General features: G+C 47.5%; 7 protein-coding genes across 7 annotated transcripts; 1 reads left to right on the forward strand and 6 right to left on the reverse strand.

The window, feature by feature from the left end:
- Positions 1-121: 121 nt before the first annotated feature.
- Positions 122-4,167, reverse strand: N7484_007956 (ABC transporter B family protein; the record flags this gene model as incomplete). The annotated part of the gene is made up of 6 exons (XM_057118343.1): positions 122-374; positions 432-547; positions 594-2,552; positions 2,606-3,160; positions 3,223-3,797; positions 3,855-4,167. 6 exons carry the CDS (start codon positions 4,165-4,167, stop codon positions 122-124), a joined length of 3,771 nt encoding a protein of 1,256 aa, XP_056971378.1.
- Positions 4,168-4,756: 589 nt separating this feature from the next.
- N7484_007957 (uncharacterized protein) lies at positions 4,757-6,300 on the reverse strand (the record flags this gene model as incomplete). The annotated part of the gene is made up of 2 exons (XM_057118344.1): positions 4,757-6,043; positions 6,076-6,300. The coding sequence occupies 2 exons, from the start codon at positions 6,298-6,300 to the stop codon at positions 4,757-4,759; spliced, it is 1,512 nt and encodes a 503-aa protein (XP_056971379.1).
- Positions 6,301-6,796: 496 nt separating this feature from the next.
- On the reverse strand, positions 6,797-8,806 carry N7484_007958 (terpene cyclase/mutase family protein; the record flags this gene model as incomplete). The annotated part of the gene is made up of 1 exon (XM_057118345.1): positions 6,797-8,806. One exon carries the CDS (start codon positions 8,804-8,806, stop codon positions 6,797-6,799), a length of 2,010 nt encoding a protein of 669 aa, XP_056971380.1.
- A 470-nt stretch (positions 8,807-9,276) lies between these two features.
- On the forward strand, positions 9,277-10,913 carry N7484_007959 (cytochrome P450 monooxygenase afumB; the record flags this gene model as incomplete). Its single annotated transcript, XM_057118346.1, has 3 exons — positions 9,277-10,384; positions 10,447-10,713; positions 10,765-10,913. 3 exons carry the CDS (start codon positions 9,277-9,279, stop codon positions 10,911-10,913), a joined length of 1,524 nt encoding a protein of 507 aa, XP_056971381.1.
- Positions 10,914-11,801: 888 nt separating this feature from the next.
- On the reverse strand, positions 11,802-12,210 carry N7484_007960 (uncharacterized protein; the record flags this gene model as incomplete). Its single annotated transcript, XM_057118347.1, has 2 exons — positions 11,802-11,943; positions 12,056-12,210. 2 exons carry the CDS (start codon positions 12,208-12,210, stop codon positions 11,802-11,804), a joined length of 297 nt encoding a protein of 98 aa, XP_056971382.1.
- Positions 12,211-12,779: 569 nt separating this feature from the next.
- On the reverse strand, positions 12,780-13,022 carry N7484_007961 (uncharacterized protein; the record flags this gene model as incomplete). Its single annotated transcript, XM_057118348.1, has 1 exon — positions 12,780-13,022. One exon carries the CDS (start codon positions 13,020-13,022, stop codon positions 12,780-12,782), a length of 243 nt encoding a protein of 80 aa, XP_056971383.1.
- Positions 13,023-13,073: 51 nt separating this feature from the next.
- On the reverse strand, positions 13,074-15,722 carry N7484_007962 (HET domain protein; the record flags this gene model as incomplete). Its single annotated transcript, XM_057118349.1, has 3 exons — positions 13,074-13,237; positions 14,258-14,561; positions 14,781-15,722. The coding sequence occupies 3 exons, from the start codon at positions 15,720-15,722 to the stop codon at positions 13,074-13,076; spliced, it is 1,410 nt and encodes a 469-aa protein (XP_056971384.1).
- Positions 15,723-15,981: the final 259 nt, after the last annotated feature.

Genomic DNA, 15,981 nt, shown 5'->3' on the forward strand with positions numbered 1-15,981 from the left:
GATTGTAGACATGTGATGAAAAATGATCCCCAATTCCCATTTCAAGAATGGTCATTTTTTGGATTGGACACTGAACACATGTGCATGTACTATGTGTTCTATGTACAAAATTTGTATACAATTAATTTTCTTCGTCCAGCTGTTGCAGTTTCGCCATCTGAAAGTACTTCCCGCCAAGCTGCATAAGATCATCATGCGTACCGCTCTCGATTATACGACCGTTATCGAAGACCAGGATTTGACCAGCATCAACTACGGTCTTTAGTCGATGAGCGATAGCAATGGTTATTCGGTCTGTCATGGCGCGCTGGAGGGTCTCCTGGACTAATTGCTCTGTGGCGGTATCCAACGCAGAAGTCGCTTCATCGAGTAGACTATGGCACGGCATTAGAAACAGATGAGCGGCGCTCTTCAGTTTAGAGGAATCTTACAGAATCTTGGGTTTCCGAAGAAGAGCCTTTGCGATCGCCATGCGTTGACGCTGACCTCCGGAAAGAGTAGACCCATTACCCAACACGGGGGTGTTTAGCCCCTCGGGCAGAGATACCTGATGAAACTTAGTATTTCAAACATTATCAAGGGTTTGAACTTACCACAAAATCACCCATCCCGATATCCTTTAAAGTGAGCAAGATCTCATCATCTGAAATGTCATCTTCGTCGCTCTGTAAACACTCGCGGAGATCTTCTCCCACCAGGCAAGGGTTTTGATCGACTAGTGCCAAGTACTTCCGATAGCTTTTAAGATTATAATCATTGATAGACCGGCCTGCCAGAGTGATATGTCCAGATCTAGGGGAGTAAAAGCGCTCCACGAGATTAATGACGGAGCTTTTCCCGCTACCAGTTGCTCCGACGAGGGCTATGAAAGCGCCAGGTGGTGCATCGAGACTGACGTTATCCAAGACTGGCTGATGTCTGCGGTCAGAGTAGTTGAAAGTTACGTTCCGTAGAGCAAGTATCTCAGTGGTTGTAGGTGCGTCAAGAGAGGTATCATGAAGAACATCATCTTGAAAGTGTGCTTTGATAGGTCCCATCAGCTCATCAAGGTGGGAGGCAGCACTGCAGGCACCGGCGAGGTCCGGAGCTCGACCAAAAAGGGCAGCAGCGGATTGAGCTCCCCAAATTGTAGCTGCAAAACAGATGAGAAACTGTTGTATATTGTACTCACCTGTTGCGACGAGTCGGGTCCCGCCATACCAAAACACAAAGGCGATACTCAGTATGCGGAAAAGCAATGTGGACCCGTACATCATCGCGGAAATTGGCCAGTACCGACCCTGGTGGTCATGGTCGCCGGCCTTGTGAAAGGCTTCGCCGATCTTCTGCTGCAACCCAAGTATCGTGACTGTTCTGATGGCAGAGAATGCCTCATGGGCTACCGCAGCGGCTTTGGTGTCACGCTTGACATGATTATGTACCTTTTTCACGATGTAGAATTGCAAGAAGCCTGATGCAGCGACAAATGGTACCGTTGCCATTGAAACAAGGCCAAGCTTCCACCCAAAAATGCATCCAACAGCGATTCCAGTTGTAAGCATCACAGCGCTTTCCAGAAAAAGACCAAGTGATGTTCCTGACACCCCTGTGACCCTTTTGGTTCCCCATGATAAAAAGCTCACCAAATACCCCACAGAATGACCCCGTTCTCCAAAGAAGGTAATATCTCTGCATAATAAAGCCCGGAACAAATTTGACCGGACTCGGAGACCGAGCTGAGATGCGGATATGGCAAAACAGTATCCTCGTGCACAATAAATGAGAAAAACGATGATTCCGTACATAAGGTACATTTGTGCCCAGAATTGAACGCTTCGACCCCCAGTGCTAAGCTCAGGATTGATTATTGAAATTATACCATTCCCAAAGAAGATTGCGTGAATAGGGTATGATATCCCGGCAAGGATACTTAGACATAGACCCGCGATAGTATATCGCAGCTCTGGCTTATTGAGGTGCCAAATATTTCGGATACTGCTTTTAGCCGGAGACGCCGGCGCGGATTCATCGTCTGACGTCTTGACTGGAGCAACATCCACGAAAGCTTTGGAAATACCTTTCTGAGAGTCCTGCTCAAGGCACGGCAAATGATGAACAGGACTTTCCGCTAAACGCTCACTTGGTGGCAGTGCTTGTTGTATCACTAGACCTTGGTATAAGGTAGACGATGACATCAACCCTTCATGAGATCCCTGCTCCAGAATTCGACCATCCTTCATCACAATGATTGTATCTGCATTACGGACAGTCGACAACCTGTGTGCTATTATCAAGGTTGTTCGTCCTAATGCCGCCGATTGGAGCGCTTCTTGAACCTCTTTCTCGCTCTGACTGTCTAGTGCAGCGGTGGCTTCGTCGAGAAGCAAGATGGATGGCTGAGAGATGATAGCACGGGCAATGGCGATTCTTTGTTTTTGCCCACCAGAGAGGTGCGATCCATTTGCTCCTATCATAGTATCATAACCCTGGGGAAGATTGCTGATGAACGAATGAATTTGAGCTACCTCGCTGGCTTGGATTACCAGGTCACAAAGGGTAGAAGCGTCCAGTTCCTGTGATAAAGTTAGAATTAGGATTTAGCGGTGAGCATGATGGAATGGAGTACCTCATCGACAGCCTTATGGAGGCCATTTGCAATATTGTCGTGAATCGATCCATCGAACAACGTGATTTCCTGGCTGATATATCCAATCCGGGATCTAAGCCACGAAATATTTAGATCTTCAATGGACTGATCGTCCACCATGATATTGCCACCAAGATGGCAATAAAGGCGTTCTAAGAGGCTGAATAGGGTTGACTTCCCAGATCCCGAGGGTCCCACAAACGCAACAGTCTGACCAGCTGGCACATGGAAACTCAATCCTTCCAATATAGCTTTTTCTGGTCGTGAAGGGTAGGCAAAGTGAACATCTTCAAATCTGATATCTCCTCGTAATGAGTCAAGTTGATACCCCTTGTCTTCCAAAGCGTCGATTGGTGAAGGGCGGTCGATGATAGAGAAAACACGACTAGCTGCACCGTTGGCCTGAGTAATATCAACAATACAAGGCAGTGCTTGGCTTAGCATACCACCAGCCACCGCAGCCGCCCACAGTACGGTCAAAGCCTCCGGGATAGTACATTGTCCCTTCTGAAAGAGATGATTTGCTTGCCATAGCTATAGCTAGGTTGTCAGCTTTTAAATGTTTTCTCCTGAGGGGGTCAAATATCAACACATACGCCCAAGCCGTTGGTCCAGTGCAAAACCATGAATGATCCAGCAACGATCACACCAAAAATTAATCGTTCCTGGAAGTCAAGCGCGGTTGGACCTTTGAGAGCTTCGTGGTACTTGTTAGAATATCTCTGCTGACTACCGTAGGCAATGACACTCCTCATGGCACTTAGAACCTCCTGTGCCAAATTCTCGGCTTTCACACATTGAGCCAGGCCACGTTTCTGGGTGACACTCAACCAAAATCCCATCATGCCCAATATCGAAAGTAAAGAGATTGGTTGTGAGATCATGATCGCCGCAAAGCGACGGTTTTGCATGAAGGCGCATATTATGGCAATGAAAAACCCGGAAAGCCCAGAGATAACATCGCCCACCTGCTGTGATATGCCAGCCTGTATCATTTTCATGTCTTGGTCAATGTGCGTTGTCAGTTCCCCTGCGCCGAGCACATCAAAAAACGCAATATTCTGCCGTAGAACCGAGGACAGATATCGACGCTGGAGGCGGCGCACAATCTGCTCCCCGACAGCATTGAACCCCCATGCGCTAATCAAGGTGGCGAAAAATGCCCCGATCGCTACATGGGTATGGTAAGCAAATAAAGTCTTAGCAACTATAAATGAGATATATGTACCAATGTATACAAGTTTTAGTGTCAAATGTTGGATATGACTTGCAATATCATCTGACAACTGATCCCTTTCATTGATAAACTCCTTCACTAATGACCCGAACACCACTGTCACCAAAGGCATTGCTGCACCAGATGCCGCAGCACACGTTGCAGACACGAACAAAAGGCATAGCTGTGATGCGTTCGCGTGTCGGTAGATGGAGAAAAAATTAGCCTTGCTTGGCTGCACGTGTACTTGAGCGTTGATGAGCTGCGCGCGTGAAGCATTGATCGGTCTAACGTCTAGTAGTGGGATATGGTCTATCGATGGCATATTGGCATATCGAGAGAGGCCGTGATAAGTCTGTCTCACTCATGAGGGCGCGTTGCTTGATAGCGGTTAACTGTGGCCAGGAATGTCACTGGCTATGTGGATCAACCACCCAGGTGGTTCGCGCCACAATGCAAGGAAGTACGGACTATCAATCAGAAGAACATGGTTTTTTCTATACGTCAATTTTAGAATTTCGATCTAACAGTAGGCAATTATTGGGATTGGCAAGGATCCATTCTATTGGTATATCCTCGGATTCGGAAGCGTTGGAACTGTTTTTCGCGTGATAGAAGTGCATGCAGCATATGCAGGCTGTAAGTCTGAACTTAATAATATCGATCCAGGGCTGGAAGGCAAGGATCATTCTCTGAAGCATACGCCAAGTTCATGACTGATTTATTTTACTTCTCGACCGGTGGGTCAGAACTATTGGTTCTATGTATATATGAGATAGTGAATGTTTTGGTGGCTCCAAGTGGCGTCATTCTGGCTGTTGCCTGGCCCTTTGGGCATACATTTCCCCGCCCCTCTCTTTGCTCTCTTACGCTGACATTCCGTCACCATCGAAACTGGATATCATGTGTGAAATCTAACTCGCCTCGTCTGTTTCGTAAATTGCCATCAGTTGTCTGTGAATCTCGGGCCATGCTCCAGACCGTGACTTGAAAATCATCCACCAATCGCCAGCTGCGTCCTTTCCAGTGATTCTCGCCACATTTTGAGTAGGATATTTCCTGATGTTCTCAATGTTGGAGATAAATGATGGTCTACCCAAAGCATGCGGTCTGTTATCCAGTGGGATCCCCACAGAAAGGACAGCAACGGAAAAATCGAGCTCATAGTATTTTGCCATATGCTGATTGCTACAGGCCAGAAATAGCTGATCTGATGCCCCGACAATCGGAGCTGCTTGGAAGGGGGTTTTCCTTTGAATCGAAGTCATGGCTTCGACTTGTGCTCTGGTTCGATGTTCCATAAGAGCTGCGCGATTGGTTGCTGCCACATATGCTAGACTTTTATCTTGCATGATTTTATCCGCGCCTAGCAGCGTGTACGAATAGAAGAATGAGTTGGCAACCACACCTGCACCGCCTGCAGGGTAGCGCTCGGGAAAGAGCTTCCACACATTGAACACGTTCATCAATGTCACTGCTCGCTTTGCGGATGGTTTCAATGCTGCCACCATTGTCCTTACCCACCAAGCAATGACAATGTCGCCTTCGCTCACAAAGGGCTTTTCAGTGGTGCCTGGCGTAGCCATTTCAAGAAGCGCATGATCCCTCATCTTTTCAACAAATTTCTTTGGGATTCGAAGAGCATGGTCTTCTGTCTTGCCGTACCAGAAAGTCCCAATCATGTACCGGATTCCGAAAAGCACGAGGCTGATACCGGAGACAAGACGACCAAAGTTGCTGTAATTCTCTCCGGTATAGTCCACGCCCAGATCCTCTGTGGGATCATGTTCAAAAGAGAAAAATGGCGGAATTTCTTCCTCGCGTCCTTCCATGACTGCAATCCAGGCTTTGAAAATACTCGACTTCCCAATGGCATCCACAAATGTGTGCAAAGAGCTAAAGGTGAGAAGTGTCGCGTCTTTGAACACCACCACATGATATACCATCTGTGGAAGATCGGTATATATCCAATCACCCAGCTCTACTGGGGTATCGGGGCCCAGGATCAACGGTGCGAACTCCGCGGGACTGGGTGATAGCACCGATTGATCTTGACCGCACTTGGGCAATTTGGTACCCAATGGGTGCTCATAAATGCTCATGTCGTACTTCGCGCTGGTAAATATAAATGGTGGCCGGCTTTTGTCGTATCTTGCTGGTATATGATACTCCAACCTTCCCTCATCCTTGGAATCTGTCAGCTGTGCAGGTTGCTTAAGGGCAGATGACATACGTTCAGTCTTAGGCGAGCACCAAGTTGACCCCAGTCACCAATCTCCATTAACCTATGAAGCGAAGAGTCAAGTTTAGAGACATCGAGCACATCATCGAAGCGGAGCGTGAAGTTATGAGCAATACTGCGCAGGTAGCCCAAGTCATCCCAGTATCGCATAGGAATAATGCGATCCGTAGGAATTGTTGCTGGTCGCTTGCGGCCGAAAATCGAGAATATGCCCATATTTGCTACCTCAGTGAATGGGAAAGTGTAGATAAAAAGTTAATGCAGGATAAAGTTAGAGCCGTGTGAAAGGGTAGGTTCCCAGATTTAACACTGTTCTATTATGTTTGACGCGGTCTCAGTATTAGCAAGGGCTCGGTATACAATCTATGAATACTGACTGCCCATAGGTTAATCTCATACACTTTCAAAGTGGGCTGAAGTTCGATTAGCATGGCCTTGCAAGATCTACCACATCTCAATCTGGACCAAGAAAGTAAAAGTGGGTCATGCATAGTAAGCGCATCTATCTTTTATCAATAGTTCGTACACTAATGCAAGCTGAGCACACCTGGGCGCGTTTCGATTAATCAAAAGTGGGTTGCAAATCAAGATCAAATCAAGTTTAAATCAAGGTCAGTTTAAATACATGGTTCTTCCAAAATGCCCTAAATGTCCGAATCTCCACATGTCTGCATGAGCAAACATTCCGGCGATTGTCCGAGCCAAGCCACATTTAGTCCCCACCCCTAGCCTCCTGCAAAAATCGGCCGAGGGCCATCATGGGGAAGTAATGACGGTAGTAATCATAGCCCAAATAGAAATGATTTGGGAATCCAGTTCCGGTGTATACAGATTCGGGCCAGGAAGATCCAATCCCTTTCTCCGGCTGCTGCGAGGATACCAAGTAGCGGATTCCACGGGTAATGGTCGGGTCAGTATATGGGAGATGAGCCAGTAATCCCATTAGTGCCCATGCAGTCTGGGACGGAGTTGATGCTGTCGGGAGAGTGGAAGGAGTGCGATAGGTTAGCAAGGACTCGCCCCAGCCACCATCGGAATTTTGCCTCGTTTTCAACCATCGCAGAGCTGGCTGCACTAGTCCCTCCACTCTTCTGTCATCATTACGGTGATAGGAGAGACCACATAGTGCATGACTCGTGCCGTACAGATAGTTGCATCCCCATCTCCCGAACCATGATCCATTAGGCTCCTGCGTAGAAGTAAGGTATGAAATCCCACGCATGCAAGCTGCACGCAACGCTGGAAAACCGGCTGGCGCCTTTTCAGGAGCAACTTTCATCATCAGACCAAAGGCTTCCAGAATGCGACCAGTAATATCGGGACATGATGTGTCACACAGGCTATCCATGTCGCTGAAAGGTATCTTGTTGAGGAACAGCTTATCGTTCTCCACATCAAAAGCAGCCCATCCACCGTCTGGATTCTGCATGCCGATTATCCATGTGGCTGCCGCCACGACAGAATACGAGGTGACTGATTTCGGATTCTGCTTTAGCTGGGCCAGAATGATAGCAGCCGTGTCATCCACATCAGGATACCAACTGTTTTCGTACTCAAAGCTGAATCCTCCTGGGATGAGATGCGGGCGGTATACCCGCCAATCACCACGGGGTTCCAGAAGTTGGCGGTTCCGAATCCAATTGATGGCCTTCTCGAGGGTCTTGTGATCGGGTGATTTCGCATCGCGGAGTCCGATGGACATCAAGGCTGTATCCCAAACGGGCGAGACACATGGCTGAACTCGTTTGCCATTCTCGTCTTCCCAGGCAAAATTTTCGAGGGCTTGAATTCCTAGACGGACAGGAGCATCATCGAGACTATAACCCTCCAACACGAAAGCAAACACACTGGCGTGCATGGGTGGAAAAATACCGGCCCAATCGCCGGTTGGCTCTTGGCGCTCCAGGATCCACTTCATACACTCCTTCCGGGCGTATGTACGAAGAAGTGGAACGGAGCGAAGCCCATTCAGTTGGTAGAGTAGTTTATCGAGTATGCCGAATGCAAGGCCCGTGACGTCTCCCTGAGAGGCCAGTTCAAGAAGAGTGGGGCCACAGCGGACATTCTTCATCATGGGGTCCTGCCACAGCTCGTCCAGGTAGTCATTCTCGGCGTAGAGCCCATTTGGAAGCGCGTAGACGGGTTGGTGGTGGCAGATAATCAGAAGGGGGGCGATAGTACCTCGCGCCCAGGATGCAAACTTGTAGATGTTGATCAAGGAGATTGAAGGGAGAAGCATGAGCTCAACTGGTAATTGAGGAATCGAATCCCAGGGAAACAAGCCAAATGTTGCGAGAAAGATACGTGTGAAAACGCGAACTTTTGCAACACCACCAGCTCTGAGGACAAAGTCTTTAGCTTGTTGCATGAGTGGCACATTGGGACTGACCCCAAGTATTTTCAGCGCTAGATAGGCTTCTGTTGTGGTCGATACATCTCCTGGATACTCGGGGGCCAGACTCCAGGAACCGTCATCGTTTTGTTGAGAAAGAATATGGCGACGGTAAGCGTTGCTGTCCGCTTCCAGGTCGAGACCTAATGCTTGTCGAAGGAAGATATACTCGGACGTGATTGTAACGTTTGATCTCAGTTCTCCACACCAGTGTCCATCTGGGCGAGCTAAACCAATAGCATAGTCATTTGAAAGTTTTAAAGACTGTTCGACTTCAACAAGCAATTGTATTTCTGACAAAGCTTGGACTTGCTCGTTGGCCAAACCCATTTTAAAAATGCGTGAAGAAAAGAGGTATGTTATCCCATCTCAGGATGAGATTTCGGGTTCTCAAGTCAATTTCTACTTCTTCCTGCATGAATCATTCGATTTACGGGTATGCAAGGTCAACCCTCCCGGGGATAATTGGTCACGCAGTGGCGGTCTGTTCCCTTGCATCCGCTACCTAATACTTCCAAAGGTTGGGATTGAAACATGCAGGGTGACGAGGCGGTCAGGTGGGCTCCATGTTTTTGGGATGCCTGGACCTGACAGATCAGGACGTAGCTCGGGTCAACCCTAGTTTACCTCCTATCAGCCTCCACGTGACCTTTGGTGGGGGTTGATAGGAGGTAGACTAGGGTTTGACCCGAGCTGTAGTCACCGTGACAGATCATTTAATACGTTCGGCCACAGGTTTAATATCACACTCGCACCATTAATCAAAGTACACGCTGGCCCAGATACCCTTTTTTCCAACAATGAAGGAACCCTCAGCCGTGAAAAGATTTCTCAGCTCACTTGACCAGTTCTTTGTCAACACTTTGCTCTTTGGTATTGCTGTGCTTTTCCTGCTGCGAAGCGTACACAAATCGCGGAAACGGAGGACTCTAGAGATTTCCCTCTGCTGTGCAAGACCACCCACCGAACGTGACCGATTCCCATATGATTTCTTCGGGGTTGCAAAAACCTTGGAATTGGCCAGTCATTTTCAAAATCGATCTTCTCTTCCCTATACCCATTCTCTTTTCAAAAAGTATGGAGAAACATTTACATCCAATGTCATTGGCTATCGACTTATTTTCACCTGCAATGAGGAAAACACGAAATACTTGCTGGCCACCGCATTTACCGATTTTGATAGTTCACCTTTGCGAAAATCTATTATCGAACCAATTACTCCACATGGTATTTTCACGCTTGATGGACCGGATTGGAAAATGAGTCGTGACCAGCTACGATCCCGTTTGAGTGATCTTCGCAAGGCTATTGACTTAACACTATGTGAACAACATTTCCAGTCATTTTTGAACAAAGTCCCTTCCGATGGCCAGGTCTTCGATGCTCAATCATGTGCATATGCCCTCGCATTGGATCTTCAGACTGTGTTTTCTCTAGGAGAGTCTGTCGATGCGCTCAGCTCTACGCAGTCAAGTGAGAAAAAGTCTTTTCTGGAGGATCTATCGAATGTGAAAGACATAATTGTGCGCGATGGATTCCGAGGTCCCCTCCGTCATTTATCTTCGAAAAGACAATTTCTCCAATCTTGTCGCAGAACAAGAGAGTATGTGATTCGACAGGCAACTAAACAAGTCAAAAAGCGGAACCAGATGGCCGGCATCTCTAAGAAGGGCGATGCTGGCCTCCCTGAGGCCGAACAGATATCTCGATTTACCGACCAAGCATTGAGCTTGCTTCTCGCGAACGATAGTATGAGTACGACCCTAACAAGCATAATGTTCTGTCTCTCCAAAGATGAACGCGTTGTTAAGAAGCTGCGGGCAAGTATAATTGATACCATTGGCCTCACGCCTCCGACATGGGCGCAGCTCGGGACTCTGCAATACTTACGATGGGTTATGAACGAAGGTAAGTAGCTTGAAAGGTTCCAAATCATTCAACTTGTTCAAGCTAATTTGATGTATTTGAAGCCATGCGACTTTTTCCGGCGGTGGTCTTCAATGCAAGAGTGGCAAATAAAAACACAACTCTCCCAACCGGTGGTGGAGAGGGTGGAGTCTCTCCCGTTTTGATTGAAAAGGGGGAGATTGTGGTATTCTCAACATGGAGTCGGCATCGCCTCGGAAAGGATTTCGGAAGGAATCTGGAAAGGTTTTATCCTGAGCGATGGGAAACCCTCAGCCCTGATATGCCAGGATTTATTCCCTTTAATAAGGGTCCCAGGGCATGCCCTGGACGTGAGTTGCTTCTCGCTCGCCCTCGTGGATGAAAGCTAACCCGGAGAGTAGAGCATTATGCCACAATCATTGTAACGTATATTGTTGCGCGCATGTTCCAAACATTTTCAACGGTCATTGATTACAACACTAAGCCGTGGACGGAGAGAATTAGCATGACATTTGAGAACGAAAATGGTGTAATGATTGGACTTCTTTGATCTACACTGCATTTGGCGTCATAGTTTGCCAACAAGACATCGTAAGCCTGTCCAGCTGTGTTATGAATTTGCAAGCATTACTTTACTTTATATTCATGGTTTTCTTCGTGCTTGTGTCCTTCGAATGCAACGAAGATAAGGGCGTAGCTAATTTCCATGGTAATTTCCAAAGGTATTGTGAGCTTCATTGGGAATATAGAAATAAAGTTAACAGCAAAAGGAAACGGGCGAAGTTTTTAAAGGGTGGGTACAACTTGCCGACCAGAAAAATGTTCTAAGTTGGAGCTTTGTAGCCACATATGACAGAGGAAATATAGCATACTCAAAGTAAATATCGGTATATAGTTCTGTATGGGTACTCAATTTACCAGGATGGATGTTTCTCAAGATGGACCATGTGGATCACGTGCATCACACCTCTGTAGTCATTCCTGTAGACGTGGTCACAGGACTACACAGGCACCTACACAAAGGCTCTTTAAGTAAAGTGCTAGGCTTCTCTTTTAACTGGCCATGGGCTTGGGAAGGCCAAATTCTACCTAATTATTTAGTCTTCTTTTTTATCACACTCTAGCTTGTAATCTTCTGCTCTTTTACCAGAGGACTCAATAGGTCATGCTTTCCTTTCTTTGCCTACCTTATAGACACCTTGCTTTCGCTCACCAGCTCGTCCTGCAGAGTTCTTGCTTTCTTTTCATGCTTGCACCTTGCTGTTGGTCGCTTTCTGTAACAATCGCTGTTGCGGCAATTACCTCAGATACGTTTTTTGCGTAGTTTCACCGCTCTTTTACCTCACTTGTTGCTCTTCATTCATGCTCGACGCGCCCGCAGAATAGAGCGCAGAAATCGTCTCCGGATTGAAGGCGGGATGGGATGGCACTGGGATATCTACCATGTGGGAGGGATATAATAATCCTCCCAATGGTCCGGCTCAGCATCTCTGAAAGTATCGATAGTAACTTCTATCCCTTCCGGTCCAACAGACCAGACGCCTTCTTCAATCAGCTTGCGCCAACAATCCAGCAAACGCCTAGCCGCTGGGAGCGATAGTAGTTACCACCAAAAGGCTTGAATCCATGCTGAAAGAGCTCTTAAAAGCGTTCCCTATCAACAAAGGACCCATCGCTTTTTCGTGCGCCTACTTTCCTGCGCAGATCATCATTGAAGGTGAACGGGAGCAATAGCCGAAATTCCTCTCGGCCACGTCGAGGCCGTTTCTCTCCACTACCTCACTATATAGGCCTACAGAGACACGAGATGGTGTACACATTTCGGTGGCCCCTAAATAGAAGTCCATTAATAAAATGGAGTTATTGTTCTCGTGAGCTAGGTAGGACGCTGATCTACGGTATCAGCGGGGAAAAGACACGCTGGCGGTGCGATATACTTAGAGAGGGGGAATACGCTAAATAGCTACGCAGCCATAAATCCAGCCGAGTCAGCCAGGGGCAGGAGAAGGCCCGGAGCGATATAGCGGAACTAGGGCCATCTCGCGTGCGTTTCTAACGCACGCGCAAAGGAAGGATTAGGCACCAAAGCAGCGTCTAGGATAATTGATGCGACTAGTGGCTCAAGATTATCTTCGTTAGACCCGGAAATGGGCTAATCAGCGGTGGTGGGTTAGATACCTACGAGATACGCGCCTCGATAGCCTAATATAGCCAATCCCACGCGCCGACACTCGTATTAACCTAGGCTTCGCTATAGGGCCGCCACTCCCAGGGCCCGATCTTCTCAAAGTCAAATAGGGCTAGCTCTTGATTAGGCGAAGCCACAACTTTTTCCAAGATAAATAAGGTCGATCCAGTGGGAGAGCAGTGTCTCTAGTGGGTTCCAAACGTTTAGATGATCCTCGACTGGAAACCCTTAATAATAGGCATCAAGATGCATGAAGATCGCGACGCGATGGGAGCGTTGGTGGTAGATAATACCGCCACCACTGCCCTCAGCCGATAAGTCTATGTCGACAGTGTATAAGTGCATCAGGTTGTCAACCGGCTGGTCTCCAATATCGACTATAATTTCCTCAAAAAGCCTGTCTGGCGAAGAGAAGTCGCATACGAAAATAGAGAGTGAGAACTCATCAGGATCATCACTAGGAGGGATCATGGCGGTGTCAAGAAAAGCCACTAGTGACGGATCAGCCTTGGACGAAAAGCCTCAGCTACAGCACCGAACAGCGTGAAAAGGTTGGTGCTGTTGCCATTCAAGTTGCCAGCGGACGGCCTTCAGCGAGCCAGGCATATTGGACCAGGTAGTTGTGTATAGCTGCACATCGTGCGTAATCCATCCCTTCAACATCATCTCGTGGAGGGTTATCTGGCCTGACAAGTAAGCTGGTTATGTCCGGAAGTTCAGAAAAATCCATTGCGATGAAATCGGAGTTTGAATTGTTTATTGGTTTCGCATGACCTTTTGCGACTCGCTGACCGCTGATGAGATATCTATTGTGGCTGTGTGCTGATGATGAGTGGTCTCGATGCTAGTGATATTAGCGAGTCTTTGGCTTTTACTGCATCTATGAACGCCGTGTCCCACAGTTCGGCCGCCCAATCCTGGTCGTCCAACTACAACTACGTTCATGGTGACACGGACGTAATCTAGAGAATAAGTCCGGACTTTCTTAATGACCAACGCTTGTAACAATGATCAAAAGCCTTTGATCAACATGGCTCAACAAGGAAAGCCATTCGTGCTTTCTGCGTTTATTAATTCCTCCTGACCATTTTATATAGATTGGTCCTAGAATCTGGAAATATTCAAAGAAAATGAAGGAGATACTTACCCCATGTCATTGGCCAAACTACCTGTCCCCTTCCTTTCTTGATGATAGAGCTTTATAAGTGCAAATACTGCTTGCTTGAATACAAAGATATCAGCAGAAAATATGACAAGAGTATAATGATTTGGCCTTGAAGGACGCTAAAGAGGGCAACAACATGATCAAATTATGTGTTCCGTCCTGCGAGTTCCGAGTATTCTTAATGTGATTCCTTGCCTTCGCGAACGATTAAGATCTCTTAGGTTTAGCCTTAGTCCTACGGCCTTGCGGGTGACCTTTCTGAGTACATCGTTTGTCTTGCGTCTTCTCAACACTCTGCGAACCAATCTAGCGTCGTCCACTTCGGGCATTTCAGCATAGGATGGTGACTGCACAACTATACTGGAACTCGAAGTTGTTTTGCAAATAGGACATCCCGATCCTCCGAGGTTTATCCTTTCTAGAGGAATTTTGTCCCAGTTCAGTGCGTAGTCTTCGCCAACTGAGATTGTCACCCCTGCTTTATGCCAGGTAGAATCCAGATCACTCGCTTTTTTCTGTACTTCTGAGGGCGACATCTCACCAATTAGAAGTATATGCCGTCGATCCATACCCCGTGCATTGCACTCAAAGGCGACAATATCCCCTTTCAGATGGAGTCCATTAGTGACTAGGACGGTCAGGAAAGACATCTCCGTTGTGGGACATTGAACCCGAATAAGATATGCGACACCGAAGCTCATAATATCCATGACAGTCTGTGCTGAAAGTTGCATGAAATCGGCCCATATGAACCGAATCTGCTCTGTCCCGAGAAATGGATAGAATCGGTGCTCCATATGCCGTTGGACGAATCGTAGTGCCCGACTAAAGTTGTTATTGAGAACCTGTGCAATTAGCATAAGTTGTTTGTTGTTATATCGCCCAGAGCCAAATGCGACGGCTATATTGACAGCAGAAGTCCAATTGCCGTTTGAAAACAGAATGAGAGTTATCTCTCGATGGACCAATCCCCTTTTGCATCGGTGTACAGGGCCAAGCAAACGAACTGTGGTGCAAGGTCCGATTTTCCTTACAAGAACCTCATTGCATGTCAAAGACCCCACCTGCACGGCTGAGAGAATACTTGGGGGAATCATCAGCCACCGGAGATGTCCCGCCATCAAAGCTGCTTCAAGCCATCTCTTCCATGCGGTCTCCCTGGACTCCTTTGGCCGAACACTGATTTCTACCCCTGTGGCAGCCATTATACCATATACCTCATCGACGGGGACAGTTGCCTTTCGATTTCCGAGTAGCTCCATCACTCGCGTTCGTTCGATTGCTTTGGCGCGGGAAGCTGCCATGCCGGAAAAATGAGAGAAAAGCAAAGAGTAATCGTTATTTATCGATAAATTGCGGGCTGTGCATCCGGCGACCTCGAACTCATCGCAAAGCCTGGGTATGGCGATGAAGAGCTCGTCGTTGATCGATATAGGCTCCAAGTCGGAGCCGATCCACAAAACATTCCTGGCGAGGAGATACTCTTGTAATGTCCAGATTCTTGTACCCCAAGCAGTTTTTGTAAAGCAGGAGAGTATATCCATTGCCTGCACCAGTTTGGTCCGCCCTTCTCCAAGTTCCCAGTATTCTCTTGCTCCGTCGTCCGTCCATGCCTCCATCTCCCAAATTGCAAGGGCCTCGTCCAGCTGGGATGTACCATAGTCAATCTTTTCTTGTGTCAGATTGAGCTCATTGGTGAGAATAATCAGGACTGCCTCAGCATTGCTGAATATCTCGCCCATGAGTGGGATTTGCTCGTTCACATCATCCTCAGAGTCCTGTTCGATAGAGAATAGGTCGATCCAGCAGTACCTCACTGAACTGAGGCCTCTTTTGAACAATGTTCGTTTAATTGCATCACCGCCAAATGAGGAATCGAGAGGCAGCTGTTTCGGAAAGATCTTCTCTGACCAGGCGTGGGAGATAGCCAGGTAAGGCGGCGACTTTCTGATGTCGAAGGTGTGAATGGTGGAATCAAATGTATCAATCAGCCTGAATTTCTTCATTCTAGTCAAGCACTTTCTACGCAAGTATTGATGCAGACTCAGATCAAAGGTCAGCGTACAGCCAGCCCCAAATCATACCCCGCATGGACTTATTGATGCCTCAGGTGTCTAGTTATCCCCCTGGTAGCCTTGCTCTTAGCTACTCCTCGTTCCCACGAGCATGGTTTCTTACAGAAGGGTCTCATGGAGTACAAAGGGACCGGCAGCACCAAAAGTATAGATTTACTCGATGGTTGCTCAGAAGACAAGCTTTCTTTGT

The sequence above is a fragment of the Penicillium longicatenatum genome (assembly GCF_028827895.1).
Source record: "Penicillium longicatenatum strain IBT 33135 chromosome Unknown contig_4_segment0_segment0, whole genome shotgun sequence".
NCBI classification, from domain to species: domain Eukaryota; kingdom Fungi; phylum Ascomycota; class Eurotiomycetes; order Eurotiales; family Aspergillaceae; genus Penicillium; species Penicillium longicatenatum.